This window comes from Chaetodon auriga, chromosome 24 (genome assembly GCF_051107435.1).
Source record: "Chaetodon auriga isolate fChaAug3 chromosome 24, fChaAug3.hap1, whole genome shotgun sequence".
Taxonomy (NCBI): Eukaryota; Metazoa; Chordata; class Actinopteri; order Chaetodontiformes; family Chaetodontidae; genus Chaetodon; species Chaetodon auriga.
In genome coordinates this window covers 9363409-9380560 of record NC_135097.1, presented here as the reverse complement: position 1 = coordinate 9380560, position 17152 = coordinate 9363409, and the positions used below count along the sequence as shown (strand labels likewise).

The 17152-nt window shown below is 41.2% G+C and overlaps 1 protein-coding gene across 7 annotated transcripts in view; it reads left to right on the top strand.

Moving 5' to 3' along the window:
* Positions 1-16691, top strand: part of LOC143316988 (adhesion G protein-coupled receptor L3) — a 201521-nt gene extending 184830 nt beyond the window's left edge. For 2 of the 7 annotated variants that reach the window (XM_076724880.1, XM_076724881.1), the window contains exons 20-25: positions 4701-4869; positions 5040-5165; positions 7133-7229; positions 11087-11212; positions 12591-12608; positions 13955-16691. In XM_076724880.1, coding sequence (XP_076580995.1) covers positions 4701-4869; positions 5040-5165; positions 7133-7229; positions 11087-11212; positions 12591-12608; positions 13955-14904 — 1486 coding nt within the window. In that variant the 3' untranslated portion in view covers positions 14905-16691. Of the gene's footprint in view, positions 1-4700; positions 4870-5039; positions 5166-7132; positions 7230-11086; positions 11213-12590; positions 12643-13954 lie in introns of all 7 variants that reach the window. The other 5 variants (XM_076724886.1, XM_076724884.1, XM_076724887.1 and 2 more) reach the window with 5 other exon arrangements.
* Positions 16692-17152: the final 461 nt, after the last annotated feature.

Genomic DNA, 17152 nt, shown 5'->3' with positions numbered 1-17152 from the left:
TCTCAAACATGGTGGTTCAAACACGTGCAGAAATACAGACAGACCACATGCAGCACCTTGATTGGCTCCATAGATTATATACTGAGGCTTGTTGTGGAAATAGATTTCTATGCAGAGCGCTTTGATACAGATCCAGACTGGACCAGAACAGCAGGTGCATTAAGCACAGCACTAATCCAAAATACTGAAAGCAGGACGCATTTTAAAACTTGCTCTGCCATAAATACAGCACAGTTGTTTTGTCTATAGGTATACAATTCCTAGTTTGCTGGCGTATACGTGGTCAACATTTTCAGGGTCCAGTTATATATGTTCGCCGTCTTTTTGCTCCCACATGATACATTGCATGGTTTGCTCTGCAGCGAAGTATTGACTGCTGGAGTTCTCAGTGTCATATGATATATTACACTGGCCTCCTGTAATGTAGCAAACAACTGACCGGCTGACCTCAGGTCTTACTGACTTGGAAACAGCCTGCAATGTTTCAGTTGACCATTGGAAAATGGTATGAAGCTGTGCTGCCTTTGCCAGTCCTCATTCATCTGACACAGTTTTTAAGTCAAGACCCATTACTCAACACGCGGCTGCACAAACACATTGAGAAGACTGCGTTTAGTATTGCTGGCTGAACAATACTGCTAAGCCAAACACATCCTGCCTTAGCCTTCGAGTGGTACTTCTGTTTCATCATAAACAAGTCATAATCGGTAAGTATGATGAAAATGAAGTATTTCAGTGTCTAACATGGATTGGAATATGATTTACTTGATCCTTGTGTTTTTCTCCACACTGTAAAATATCAAAGCCAGATATTTGTCCAGTGTGGCGTGGCAGTCACTGCAGCCTTTACTGTTACGACTGAGTCAAACCAAATGGCCTCTGAACATCATCGTCGATGTTATCAAGGTGAACCGATTTGACGATCATGATACCGCAGGTTAATTAAGTCAATTTAGCTTCGTTTAATGAGGTGTGCCTTCTTTTTTCTCATCTCTCTGCCATTTGGTTCCTCTTTATGGTTTGATGTCACGTTTTCTGTTCAGATTTCATCATGCCGCCTTGTTTTAATATGAACGTTTCATCTCTCTTTCACTGTGTATCTCTTGCTCTGCTTTTCTTCTTTTGATTAGCACCCACATCCTGCCTTTTTATCTTATGCTGTGATCTTTAACATCTTTCTGTTTTTCACCTTCTTCACTTTTTTTCCCCCCCTCTTCATTTTAGCTACCGTTATTATGATGGATGTGTTATTGTAGAATGGCACTGGTAAGACGCAACATTTCTCAGTAGAGGGTGTAGAGTAAAATTGATATTGTGTTTGACGTGTTTTTTCCCTCATCACCCCATAATGGAGACAGCGGCTGACACTGCCTTGTGATTCATGGATTAGAACATGACTTTTGCACCAATGTGACTTTAAATACCAAACTCTCTTCTGAATGCGGTATATTTAGAACATGATGGACTGAGCATTTGTTCGAGTCAGTTGTGACTTGTGTAGCTTCCTCCCTATGCAGATAAGAGACATCAAATGAAATATGCTAATGAGGATGATGTCAAAGATAAAACATGTCTCTGCCGCCATCAGAAACTTTATGCTATTGATGCCTTAAACACTTTGAGGTGATTAGCATTTTAAACATACCTTTGCTTAAATAATTAAGACCGTGTCAGGTTGATCACAGCTCGTCCTCTTCTTCCCACAGAAACTGCCTATAAAATGTCTCTATGCAGATTTGAATTGACCAATTGCAAGCTCATACATAAATGATCTCCGACTTTGCAGTGAATGGCACCTCTGCAAATTAAGTCATTCTGAAGGAAATTGGTGGTAATTTGATGGCACAGTCTGAAGTAGTTCTCTGCTTAAAATTGCTCATTTTTGGTGTTTCTTTTCGACAATTAGCACAATAAAGCGCCTCTCACTTTTTTGTGCTTGGAAAGCCGAGAAGGGCTCCACTGCAGCCCCCAGGGATGGATAGTATATGTATATACTGCACAACCATTCAGATGGATCTGTGGTTTTGTGACGAGCACAGATGAGCTGAAATCCTTCTGTTGCTTCAATGCTATTCAAACGCGCATTTATTAGAATTATTCTTAAACAACTTGCTTTGCCTTGCCACATTCTACACTTTGCATAAACATTTTAAAACTTAATGATGCTAGAAATATGAGCTGAGAGCTTCTGCGACCGTTATCCTATTGCTAATATTAGCTTTCAGGCATGCAACAGTTCTGACAGGAAAGAACTGAAACGCACCCTCTTCATTTGGAGGTGAGCCGTTATGCTTTTCAGCGACTGTTCTGCAGTCTCAGAAGTTTTGCCTCAAGGCTCCTTCCATGCAGCTCTCAAATTCACCCTCATATTTATCTGATAACTCCAGAAGAAGATAAGCCATGTGCGATATGAGTCGTAGCCTCTTCATATCCTGTCCTCCTGGACGCATTTCTTATGACCTCTTGCGTCTCTATCATCCACCATTTTTTGAACAGAGCTGCCGCCACCAGTTAGAAGACAATATTTTGTTCTCTTTGTGCCCACTGCTTGTGTTTCCGTGTCCATTCCGGGGGCATTCGCCTTGATGAAGTACCTCTCCCACCAGGTCATTAAGACAGCCCTGGGAAAATTATGTTTAATGGTTGCCCCGGTGAATTCATAAATCATTTATTTTGCCGCACACCTGGCCCATTTATAACGGCTTAAATGCGAAGGTCTGCCAGCATTTATGAGGGGAGCTACAGTGGATACTTCTGTGAAGCTAGATAATTATGGTTATCACTTGTAAATCACTAACAAATCCCCTCCCAAAATGTATGAATGTCTGGCCTTGATGTCTGGATGAGGATGCTGTGAATGTAGTTTTGCTCTCCACTGCCAAAATAAGCCACCTTCCCTCTTGTTGTGTTGTTTCCCTCTGCATTATGTTTATGACCACACATTTTGGATGACACCTCTCCATCTCTTTGTAATGTGACTTGATTTATTTCGACCTGTTTTCATGTTGTTGTTTTGTTCTTGTCACATTGCTCAGCTATCAGGATTATGAACCTGAGATCAAGTAAGACAAAATTGGAAGAGGCCATTTTCCCACAATGCCATCTTTCATTCACTCCTCCATATGAACAAATCTGCACCCAAATCCATCTATCTGCCTCCCCGAATCATTAACGTGATTTATTGTGCAGTACTCACTCATGTTGAAGGCCACATTAGTGTGCGCACCGCAGTCCCATCTGAGACATACATCGCCGACAGATGTGACAAGCAAGATTAGTTTTAAATGGCACCTGTATCTTCGCTGTGCACTCTATAGATATATTAGTACTGTAATGTAGATACAGCACTTCCATTTGCTAATTCATTGTATTTTTTTGTTCTACCTATATCCAATCTGGATAAGCACATAACAGTACTACTTTCACAAATCAAAGTGCAAGGCTGTGGCTCCCAACCAGAGCCACTTGAGGCTAGCTCCAAAACTGAGTCAATCTGCATAGACCTCCATATTAAAATGCCCAACTTTACAGCAGAAATAAACATGTTTACAGCCGGTGCCATACTTGCAGTTATAAATAACATCGCAGTCCACAAAGACTGAGACATTGCATAAAATAAATGAGTAAAACCCAAGTCTTCACACTACCAGTATCAACTGCCATGATTCTGATCTACCATACTGTGTTGCTCACAGCAGCTGTAAGTCGACCTCTATCTGAGCAGGCCTCCAACTCTCAACATGCTGATATTAATGTGGATCACATTAACCTGGAAGACAGAAAACTGAGATATAACCAACCCCTGATGTGCACAAGAGCAGAGAATGTTGTCCTTGTTTTAGACAATCAGGTATTGTTTGCACAATACTTAATAATGTTTACCTGATTATTCTTATGCTTTGCCAAAGCATGCCACTCAAATTAGAGGCTGCAGAAGGAAAACTGCCTCCCTCAGATAGCCGTAAGAGGATTTAATCAACTCAAAGGGAAGATCTTCATACATGCGGGCCGTTGTGGATGAAAGATGCTGGCAAGAATCAGATATTAATCAGAACTCCGGCTCGCCTACTGCGATGCACAGGGAGTCACCAAAATGCCAAAAGGGTGCAGGTGAAGAAAAAGTGCCACTTCCCTGCGCAACACGCTCGCATAAAGATAGAGCCCTTCATTCTTAATAGACTTGGCGTTCTCAAGGGCATTTATCTCAGTTCAACCTTTCAGCTTGAGTAAGAATTTACAAGACACTTATCCCAACCCTCAGGCAATACAATCCAACATGTAATGTACTCATGTAAATAGTCTTCTAATGAAAATGCCATATTTGTTACCCTTCATTTTTACAGACCTCCATTATCGTATATATATGAATCAGCAGTTTTATCATCATCTGTGGCTTTTCAAGCAGTCAATGGAGTCGCTTTAAAGAGGGCAAGTAAGGAAAGGAAAAGGTATCTCTGGAAACTGAAAATGAAGATTAAATCCACTGTCATTTCTCATCAGTTGCTTCTTCCTACTCATTTGTTTTGTGCCTTCTCTCCCCTCTGATAGGAAAACCTTGATTCTTAACTGTGGATCAAATGACCTTAAACTGATTTCTTTTGGATATTCTTTATTCACTGAAGTTGTGGCTTTTAAATCAGCCATACCTCCATGTTTTCTCTAAAAACAGTTTGTAAGATGGCTGCTTGTTCATATTCCAGATCATGGGTGATTGGGGCCATTGCTTTGCTCTGTCTTCTGGGCCTGACCTGGGCCTTTGGCCTGATGTATGTCAACGAGAGCACGGTGGTCATGGCCTACCTGTTCACCATCTTCAACTCCCTGCAGGGAATGTTCATCTTCATCTTCCACTGTGTGCTGCAGAAGAAGGTATGGATTCATTCTTAAGATGTGCTGTGTGAAATCTTGTAAAGTGCCATCAGTTGAGTCATATATCAATAAATATGCCAGAAGAGCATCTCCAAAACCATGAAATGCCCAGAGGATTTGGTCTAATCGGTGGCTTGTACATGCTGTACCTGTGCTTTTATTTCAAACAGGTGCGTAAGGAGTATGGAAAATGCCTGCGTACCCACTGCTGCAGTGGCAAAAGTGTGGACAGCTCCATCGGCTCTGGAAAAGGCACCGCCTCTCGTGCTCCAGGACGTTACTCTACAGGGTCACAGGTGGCGCCACACTTTTCATGCTCCTTTCCATTCTTTACGAAGCTCATTTGGTTTTGGAACACGGCTGAATTTTATCTTTCAGTCGTCAGTCTGTATAGCTGGAAGGGAGGACAAGTTGTTCTTAGATAATCATCTGTGACATTACACAGATGTGCGCCTCCCTATAAAACAAATGAGAAAAGATTTTAAAGGTGACTGTGTATGTATGCGTGATAGATTTCAAGGATGTGCAGCATATGTTGTCCTTGTTTGGAAGGAGGAAAATGTAGTGCTTGTTGAGCTAAACATTCTCTAAGTACAAAAAGTCAGCCTGCAATTCATTTTCACTTGAGCAGGCTGCACATCGGCGCGTCGACGCTGACTAAAGTATTGGCTCAGGCATTGTGAGGAATTGCTCACAAATGCAGATTTGATTGTCTCTGCCAAAATCTGTGAATTCTCTGTGTGTAAGTGGGGAGTCTCCCTTTAAAGTAAATTCTTAATGGATTCCTCCCACATTGACACGAAGTATAGGATGTATTGGCATGATACACTATAATTGAACATCATATCCATATTCTGAAGAGTGTGATTTCCTTCAATTATAAATAGTCCTTAGAGTCAAGCATGCAGTGGCAGCCCACGATACAAGCTGGATTCTGTCTACAGATCAAAGTGTTTAATTATACACAGTGCTTTGACGAGATGGTTCTAACCTCATGCTCAATCGCTCTATATGAGCAAGACAGGAATGGAAACACTCAGTAAGACGTGGTTGTTTATTGCTAACTCTGAAGCTTCTAAATGAATGTGTAATCAGCAAAGTACATTCGAACCCGCTGGCTATGAATGGTTTCATCCGTCCAAAAAACAAGACGAAACAGCAGTGTCACTTTCAACCCATCTGTGCCTCCAGTGCTGGGGCAACACCATGTACAATATGTTAATGAGATCAGCTGTGTCAGTGTACGTTGCTGTTAGAATATCTGAGCCGTGCGTCACCTGGGGTTGACACGGAAGTGCCTAAAACGACGCAGCTGTCTTGAGAGTGCGCTATTGATCGTCTGCGTGGGCATTTTTCACGTCGTTCATGATGCGATGATTAAGCTTTTCTGAATAAAAACATGTTCAAGGTCTGAGTGTCACTCTCTAATGGAGAATTTCAGGAAGAGATTAGGTGAGGCGCTGCGGCAGTTGCCCCAACTTCATTTCATAACTTAATTAAGCTGAAACCTGTCTGAGGTGTTGAAGGCATTCATAGAAAAGCAGTTCTTAAAAGCTTCTCTTCACTGTGTGACTTAACTCTTAAACCTGTCCTTTTAAGCTTGGACCCTGCTATTATGTTATACAATAAATTGCTGTAATAGCAGTATAAAGATGATACTTAAATGCAGTGTTATTATCAAAGGTAGAAATGATGACTGAAACTACGAAAATAAGACCTTGGTTGCAATAAAAAGGCAGTATCCTTCAAGTATTTCTTCACGAAACATTTTGCACATTATTTTCTTTTCACCGTCACCAAACCCGTTATATATTAATCTGAAATCTTCTGCCAAGTCTCTCTGGCACAGGGTAGAAAGTAGTCAGTTCTGTGGTTGGATATCCAGACCCTTAGCTTCTGCAACAGCTCGTGGGACTCTATCATAATTAACCAGGATGAACCCTCTTGGATTGAGCCTTTGCAACCCGAGACACTGATTCGGAGAGCTTGACTGATGACTTTATTATTGACTTCACCTATCCCAGCACTAATGCTCATCTTTAATTGGAGGTTACTTATCCCACAGCTGGCGTGGTTCATGGTTTAAATTCTATTTCTTTTTGGCTTCATATCTCAGCCTTTATTGCGTTAAAAAGTAGTTGAGTGTGAGCTTTAAGAGAAATACTTGTCGTGAAACCTCCATGTGCAGACTTTTTAGCTATGCTACTGAGAGAGTTCAGAGTGAATATTCTGATGTGTTTTGACATGTTGTTTGTCTCCGCAGAGCCGCATCCGTCGAATGTGGAATGACACAGTCAGAAAACAGTCCGAGTCCTCTTTTATGACCGGTGACATCAATAGCTCTGCGTCACTCAACAGAGGTATTTGGACCTGCAGCACATATTTACTTGAATGACTCCTCAATACACCGGCCTTCACCTTTGACTTCATGACTAACGCAAGACACATTTTTTCACAAAAGCTTCACTTTTAAAAAAAAATGATGTTATAGTTGTTTTCTATTTAATGTCATACAAGGGCTGTAGAGTATAAAAATCCTTTTTTTTTCTTTCAACAACAAAGACAGAAATTCACCTCAGATACTCCACCTTATTAAAATTCCAAGTAAAAGATGCGTTTTTCTACACCACGATCAATTATCACCAATTACTGAATTCTGATGCATCAGAGCTGCTATCAATAGCCACGTAATGCTCAAATAGCTGGGTGTGTTTGTCAACATTTTTGCCTGGATGAAAGAAAATGTGACTGTGAATACAAGGCATTGATTGAAAGGATAAAATCCTCCTTTGGTGTCACGCTGCTCCAGAAAATTGCTCATTACATCTGTTATTTTGAAGCATCAACAAATCATTTCGACCGTCGAACAATTTAAAGGAGTATACAGAAAGGATTCCATTTAATGTAAACAATAAAAAAGGCGTGATTGAGTAAATGTGCATGCATTTGATCAGATTGTTTAGAAAGATTTTTGTTTTGTCGCATTTGATAAAGCGGATAACCCCAACGCAACATCATGCCATCTGACTGCAAAATCTTGCAAAAAACTGGGTACACTCTGAGGAAAAGTGCTGAATAATAATCTAAAAAAATCAATTCACTGGAATTCCCTCTCAGAAACACGTTAATAAAAAGTGTTTCACCATAATGCATTTGACAGCAGGGCAGTGAACAGAGTGAACTTCGGAGTCTCTCGGGTTATGCAGAAAATAGATACCAGACTACATCTGACATCTAGTAGCAAGTCCAGGCTGGCATCTCTCCCTAACAATCTCCCTACTCATCACATCTCTTGATGGAGGGCTCAAGTTCTACACTGCACGCTCTCTAAATTCGCTCTGGGCGCCTGCTTGCGTAGACACTAATGCATAGTTACAATGATGGATTAATGTTCGACACAGGGAGGAAGTGTCGGGATCTCAATAATTAGGCACTCAGCTTAGCACCATCAACAGACACAGACTTTATCCATTGTGGAGAGGCTGAAGTTAGGCGGTAGGTCGGGTGGTGAAGAAAGGCCTACATGGATCTTCCATAAAGGCAGAAGGCGGAGACAGAAATTATTAACACAGTGTTATACCCCGGGCTTGTTACCAGGCTGGAACTGATGGAGACAGCACGCGCAAGAGCTCAAGAGTGTTTCACCATCACAAGCATCATAAGGAACAGATGCAAATAGAATTGCACTTATCTGTGGCTGCGCCTGTGTTGTTATTAAGGAATTATGTGTTGAGGAGTGAATATTTGCAGAGGGAGGGGAGAGGCAGCCCCTCATCACCACCACCACCACCACCACCGGCTACACCAACCCTCGCACCTGAGATTGAGCTGGCAGCTGACACTCTCGCTGCGCTCTTCTCGAGATGCAATCATCTCGATAGGGTTGCATGTTCAATTTACCGCAGCATTCAAGATTATTGCACCACACAATCAGTGTGGTTTTGGAAATTGTCCAATTTATCAAATGCAGACACATTAAGTGGGGGTGCTGTCATTGGAAGAATGCAATGCTTATGGAATACGCTGTAATTAGGGCAAGCAGCAACAGCAACAACAAATTAATGTTTTTTTGTTTTTTAGGGGGGGAAATCAAAACAGCATTCTGATTCCCAAGCAAAATTATAATATGCCTAATTAATACTACGCTCAAACAAAGACTTTTAAGAATGTGGAAAGATTAGCCTAATCAGCTTCTTTTAAAATTTCATTAAGGAGAAGACAGAAAATACTCCTGCAATCAGAACGCCGTCAAAAAGTTTAAGACCAACTTTTGAAAAGATGGGGACGGGGGGGGGGGGGGGGGGGGGAGTCACAAGGTAATATGAAAATCTTCTCCCATTGGTATGACAGATTCAGAGCATTAGAAAAGAACAGTACACTCTGCCAGAGGATCTAATTGCTGTGTACTCGTACCTCAGATAAAAGATGTTTACCCGCTCTGGCACGGTGCATCGTGGAAGCACATGCATGTATCCCCCCCCTCATAAGGCTTGAATTTGGCTGCTTTAAAAATAATAGCATCATATCATGTTGACAGGGGGGTAGAAAAAAATCTTGTAAACAGGAAATGAATGCAAGTCAGAAATATTTTCAGCATACTTGATATTCTGCATAATGTATTCAAACGCTTGAAAATAAATTATTTTTATCAACAGCGAAGAAAAACAAACATCAGGGAATCTGCGCCATTCATGTTTAAGATTGCAGCCTTCAAATCTGCTGCTAATCACAGGGCTCAGACTGTGAAGCTTGCTTTGGTGTGGTAGTATGTGGCTGGGAAACTGATGAGTCATTTTGGCAAGATCCTGGCAGCATGTATCTGAGGACAAGCAGCGCATAAACAGAAAATGAGCCTCTGTTGTGTTTGTGTGAAGGAGGCGAGGCTGGAGCAAAGTAATGACCATCTAGACTAAAGAGGAAGCATGTCACTTCATTCAGAGGATTTTTCTGCAATGGCACATAAGTGAATGAAACAAAATGTGAACTTTGCTCTTTGGAGGAAAAGAAATATGATACCACTTCAGCTCACAAGATTGCCAATGCCACAAGCAATAATAATAGTGCAGTGTGTGACCATTCGCAAGGCCGTTACTATACCTATCAAGCTTTTTGTCCTCGCTCTGCACATATGCAGTTTACAATAATGGTGGACGCTTTACCCCATAGATTGGAGAAAGAGGCAGACGAACGCAGATCTCTCATTTCTAGGCAGAAACAGGCAGTTATGCAGGTTGAAATTACAACTGTTGCTAGCATGTTTTATATTCAATGTAGCTAGCTAGCCCATTCAGCTAACATTAACTTCAAGAGTGGAAAAGTGAGACATGGAAAAATGTGAAGTCAGACTATTATTTGTCTTCTAACTTAACCCCATTTGACTGCGTGGCTTTAATACTTTTTCGTATTTTGAACATTGTGTTTGCGCTTTCTCCTTATGCTGTTAGCTATTCAATAAAGAACCGCTAAACTCTGAAAAACATCCAAGACCTGCTTCCACACAGTGCATGTGTTAGTAGCTAGTGGGCTATTTAGCCAGACATGCTAGCAATTGCATCTTATATTACAGCAGATGAAAATATAGTTTATTTTTTCTTTACATTTTTCTGCTTGTGTGCTTTTTGTCTTTGAAAGGTTAAAAAAATGACACCACCCTAAAAATTCTTTAAATGCTGAGCATCACTATCACTGCAGCTCGACAGGCTGGCTCTTTTTAGTTGCCATTACTAATCATCGCAATATCTTAGAGCTTATGAATTTTGTATTTCTTCAGGCTCAAAGATCAAACAGATGATTGTTTTGTGTCCTGTTAGAGATTGAACTAGGCCTACGCGTGTTTTGTTGGCCATGTTGGTGCTTCTTTGTAATTTATGTCTTTTAGCACGGGCATGCTGCCTGTATGTGGAGCACAAAAACAGGCTTAATACTAATGGCTGGCATTAACAACACAATTAACACACTGTCCATCGGTCCCATTAGCCATGTCAGCTCTGCCACTTTCATGTAGCAAAACCCCTCACATTAATGATCATGTGATCATTTGGATGTTAATGGCTGTCATTGCTCAGCTGCATCTGCCCAACTGATATGTGTGTTCTCTCTCTTTCTCTCTGTCTATATCTCAATTTATCTACCCACCTACCTTCTTCTGTCTCTACGCTCTTGTTCTCCTCTCTCTCTTTTTTTTCTGTCTCACTCTGTCTCTTTCTGGCCGCTCCAGGGGCTATGGCTAACCATCTTATACCTAATGCACTCCTACGTCCTCATGGCACTAACAATCCCTATAATACATTGCTTGGGGAATCGGCAGTCTATAACAACCCTCTGGGCATGTACAATACACAAGGTGTGCTAGCTTCTTTTCATTCCTTTAACATTGTGGCTAGGGCAGTGTTTTTTCATGTCTGGTCCTGCAGAAACTGCGAGGTTGCACATCTCTGTTCCTGCCCAGGAACAGAAAGCAACTTTATGATTGGAGAGTTAAAAGTAATGGACTTGCACTCAGCTGAAATGCCAGTTTTCACCCTTGAGGGTTTTTACAGGGCTTTGATTAAAAAAACACTGCTCTAGATGTTGTGTGTTAACATTGAACAAACTATAGCTTTATCATAAAAACCCTCCAGGTTTGTTTTGCTGTGGGGTTTTTCATTGGAGGTGTATCTTGGCTTCTGGTCAGGGCATACAATTCGGTTACATAAATCACACTCAGGCATGGCTGTTTGGCCGACAAACATGTTGTAAAAATGATCAAGATTAGTTGCCCTTCCTGAGCCGGATGCATCCCCAGTCATTTATTTTAAATGTGCTCTAATGTTGTCAGTGAAGCTTGTGTGCCATGTTTTCTGTGTCTCTGTTTTTAGTTGTAGCATTTCTTTCTTTTCTATGCTGCTTTTAGATTGTCAAACATTGTTGTGTGCCATAAATGTCATTGAATCTGATTTTAAAATTCAAAATGCAAATCATTTCTATTGTACAGAGAAGAGTAGTCCGGAGAGTGACATGAGGATTTCCGTTAAATTGATTCACTTGGTGTTCTAATATATCCAACAATATAAGTCCCTGTTTTAAGGCATAAATAGTTCAGTTTTTAGCTTAATTTTGTATTTTTTTGGAGCGGATGCTTTCTCAACATAATGGTCTTTGACTGTAACACTAATACAAATATTATCTGAGTATTAGAAACCATCTCTGGCTTTACTCTGGGATCAGTCTGACTACTGCTGTTTTTCCCTCTGCAGAGCTGTTATTTATTTATTCCAACTCTCAACAGTCAGTGTGAGGTTGCTGTAACTTTGTGAGCCTGTAAAACTGAGAAACTCCTGTAAAACAGAGCTTTGATCAGTGGATAATTTATGTGTGCAATACAAGTATTGCATTGGAGTTCATGACAGAGGGCTGTAATTCTCTTACATTGCCACAGATGTAAAAGAAATATTTTAAAGGATGAAAATGCTAATGCATCAGAAGACTTACTGGTGCCGTTGTCATGTTTTACCCCAATGAAGGTTTAGTAAAAAGTCTTTTTCTTCTAGATTTGTGAATAGATATGTTGTGCTTCTTTCTATGGGTACGCAAAATTTGCATGGTGACAGAAAACAGTTGCATCCTAGAAAGATTTTCTTGATGCATCATCAGCATACTGTATGTGCACATTTCTCTTCTACCTGTCACTGTTATGCTTATTGTGTTTTCTTCTTTCCTTTCCCTCATGCTGTCCCTAAAAGAGCCCTACAGAGAGACAAGTATGGGAGTCAAACTAAACATTGCTTATCAAATGTAATTGACTTTGGCTTTACTTTCTTTTCACTCAGTGTTGGGGATAATGAAAAAACCTTCATTCCCTTTGGAAGTACTAGCATTCTTTTATGACAAAGGCGCTCAGCATTTCAGACCTGTAAAAATCAGTTTAAATCACATCCTGAATTCCACTGCTTACTGTAGTTTGCGCTACTTGATGCAAAAAAAAAAAAAAAAAAAAAGGACTTCGGGCATTTGCTGCTTCGCAAAGGCAAATATCCACTGGCCCACTAGCCATCATACTCTGAAGGTAACCCGAACCTAATCCAATTGCAGTCAATATCAAGGCTCACCTCCACATTTCATCAGGCACATCAATATAAATTGATTGGTATTCTTTTCACTGAATTTCAACATACGCTTATTTGCCCCCCCGCCCCCCCCATTCGCTTTGATCAAGCTAATACACTTCTTGAAGGTCTCAGAAATGCATCTTGTCAAATTTTCAAGAGGTCAGACTGTGCGGATGGCCTTGTCTGGGGTAGTTTGAATTATCATCAGACATTTGCTTTGATGGTGATAGCGTGGACTTGGTCAAACTGATAAAATATGAAATCTACATGTTCATGCATCAGAGAGAACAGAAAGGCTCCCTCCTTCCAGTATGGGTGGATTCTGAGATATTTTAACTAATTCATGCTTAGAGAGATGTCAAGTTATGTTCATACGAACAAAGCAGACATCGATAAATTGGCTTTTTCCCAGTTTCACATTGAAATGCTCATAGGGGACAATATGGCTGGGGTCCAAATTTACATCTGGTCGCTCTGGTTTGTGTTCACTTTAAGTGTTGAATGCATGGCTATTTTGTCTTTGCTTGAGTTTAGTGCTTCAGCTTCGTGTTTTCGTGCTGTGCTTGTGCTTCGTGTTGTTGTGTGTCTCACATATATCAGTGTTTTCATCACTGCCATTGAGTAATCTGTAAAATGTAATGGAAAGTGAAATTGGGTCTTAGAAAATGTTGTTTTGTAACAAGGTAAGTGTGTATGATGTTCATATTTGCAGAATATGGAGGATTTTAATGTAAATGTTGTGCTTTTTGTCTTACCTAATCCGGATACTGTAGGGTCTTCTTTTCCACAAAGTGCACTTTATAGAATTGTGGGTGACATTGCATATTGAGAGTGCTTGAGGGTCAGGACATGTTTCAGAATAAAAGAGCAACAGTATTGTCGTAATTTGTGTTTGTAAAAATGGCTGACATTTAGCTGTGGCAATTACATCCCATCAGATTTCACCCTACTCATTCGCCCACTCTGCCCCCCAACCCAACCCATATTTGTCATTCCAGAGGGAATCCTGAACAATGCCCGGGATACAAGTGTCATGGATACTCTACCACTGAATGGTAACCATGGCAACAGCTACAGCATCGCCAGCGCTGAGTACATGAGTGACTGCGTCCAGATCATTGATCGGGGCTACAACCACAAGGAGACCACCCTGGAGAAGAAGATCCTGAAAGAGCTCACCTCCAATTATATCCCTTCCTACCTCAACAATTCCCATGAGCGCTCAACCGAGCAGAACCGGAACCTAATGAATAAGCTGGTCAATAATGTTAGCAACGGTGGCAAGGACAGCGGCTACGGGATGGGCTTGGGGGTGGGAATGGGCATGAATGTGGCGCTGAGCCTGGATGACCATTCCACCTTTGGTCCACACCACGACGAAGGCCTGGGCCTGGAATTAATCCGCGAGGAGTCTAACGCCCCGCTGTTGCCTCAAAGACCGCCCCCGGCACTGCAGGCAGTGGACAACCTTCACAATCACCTCCACCAGTCAGTGCCGCCACCCCTGCCACTGCCCCACCACCCCTTCTCGTCCGCCACCACCTCCTCCTCGTCTCGAAGGAGGATCCCCCAGGAGAACAGCGAAAGCTTCTTTCCCTTACTCACTAATGAGCACACTGAGGATGAGGGCTCGTCGCCCAGCCACAGCCACCAGAGAGACTCCCTTTATACCAGCATGCCCATGCTGTCCGGCCTGCCTGACGTGTCTGCAGAATCTGCTGACGGCTCCAAGGACGGCGGGGATGCCAAGAGCCCAGAGGCCAGCTTGGACGACGTTTACTACAAGAGCATGCCCAACTTGGGCTCACGTAACCACCTCCATCAGCTGCACTCCTACTACCAGCTGGGGCGGGGCAGCAGCGATGGCTTCATCGTGCCCCCAAACAAAGAGGATTTATCTCCAGAAGAGGCCCCTCAGGAGCCCTCGCACCTGGTCACCAGCCTATAGGCCCAACACCCTCCCACTCCTCCAGTGTCCCTCCTATTACTGTAGTCCTCCTCCCCGTGTCCCCTTGTTCCATCAGTCGTTGGCAGTGGTAGCCTTTCTTTTTATTCTGTGTCGCGAAGACTGAGGCGGAGCAAGTAACTGTACTCTCGCTGTTGCTGACCACAAACAGCATAATAATTGCTACGTTTGGGGGCTAATATGTGACTATATTTGGTTAGACATTGCGGCAATCTGTTGATGTTGTGTTTCCCCCCTCAAACCCTGTGTGGTTTGGCGTGTTTTGTCTCAGTGTGAAAAGAGACAATTACCCACACAGGATTTTTAGGTCTCAGAGATATAGTCTGACAGTCGAAAGGAACTGCATAGCCCCAAACTATACGAGTCTAAACTATAGACTTCACCGGAACAAATGGGAAATTTAAAAAAAAAGGACTATTTTATTATAATTCTGTATCTATATTGACTTTTTGAAAGATTTTCTTCCTCTTTGGTGAGTTGCAGCACATTTTGTTTGCTGAAGTGTCCCTTCAATGAAAAAAAAGACAAAAAAAAACAAAACATTTTGAACAATTACCATGAAGGAATTATTGATCGTATGCTTTCAAGCATAGCTGTTCTTTTTTCTTTCATTTTACTGTAATAACAGTTGTTAAAAGAGGGAGAAAAAACTAATAAGAGAATTATGAGATATTTCTATGTAATTGTACAGATAACTAGCATTGCACATAATAGTATGCTTTTTTTGTTCCGAGCAAAACCTTTGTCTCTGTAAATGTAGTGGTTAGGAGCAATTTTGTTCTGTTGTGCTGGCCTCTCTGGGTTTCTGGTACCAGTCTGTTTTTTTTGTTTTCATCTTTTATCACTTTCTGAGAAATGACCATCTAAATAGAAACAAAATAACACAAAAAACATCACAACAAAACTCTTATCGTGCTGGCATTTTTGTGCAACACCTTCAGCTTTGTTTTCAGGTCTACTTTCTGTTTCTATTTGATTTCTTCTCCCCTTTCTTTCTTTCTTTTTTTTTTTTTTTTTTTGTTACCGTGTAGATGGCAGAGCTGTGATTCGCAGATCGTTGAGGAGACAGAATAAGTCCAAGTTAATCAGGAGGTGTCCCTCAGAAAGGTCCATAGTGCGTTCTGCATCTCTATTGGCATTCAGAAAACGCTTGTGCTTCTCAGAAAGAGAACAAATTGAACATTGATGAGCACTAGGCGCTTGTACGAGAAAGAAAGACAGTTGTTTTACTTATTAAAGAAAGAGCTTTTGGAGTGAGAAAAACTGGAAGTGTTTTTCTTTTCTTCCTCGAGGAGAAAAAAATATTTATTTATTTGTTTAAATAAACAGTAATAAAATGGAGGATGGAAGTAAATTTAGTGGCACAGATAAGTTTTTATTATTGGCTATGATTATGGCTTCTTATTTATTCCTTTTTGTAACGGTTTCCAAGTTGAATGACCTGATGACTAATATTTGTTGTAACAGTGAAACTTGTTTGCCAACAAATAAATTACTGATTAAGATTTATCACTTAGCTATGACAAAAGTTCTGGTGTTTTGTCTGGGTCTTGGAACACTTTTATGGATAACAGCAAAGGACCTCCAAATGATGGAACGATCAATTCTTTTTTTTTTTTAATTATCAGTTAATATCCCTCATTAGCCCTCTGTCCATTTTAGTGCCAAATAAATTTTGGCCCAGCAACAGTGGATGTGCTCTGTATGCTCTGGTCTGCTTTACAATAGAAGCAGTGATTTCATAAGCTGTAATAAATATTTCAATATCATTGCTGGTGTAACCAATGAATTCTTTACAGATACTGTGTGTTTTACATGGGTTTGATGAGCTAAGCAGGAGACATGAAAGTCACCTTGACCACTCAACCTGGCTGAAGACATGAACAGAGGTAAGTATGTCCTGTCCTACAAAGTGAAACACAAAGTGCTCATGGTCATGATCACAATGACATCAATACATTTTTTTGACTTGCTGCACTAATCACTATTTTTTTTACATTTGTAATGGATCAGATGACTGTGTAATGTGAAAAGCAACAAACTGAAAAAATTGATCACCTAACTCCACATTTCACGTCAGCTTCACAGAGTGTTTTAGCGTCTTCCAGCTCATTGCCTTGGTTTCATGTTTTGGTTCAGTCCCTCAGCTCTCATCAGCGTTACTTTGAGCTGCAGCAAGCAGTTTTTCTTAGGATCCCATAACTGTCGGCAACCTGCCCGTCACCAAATG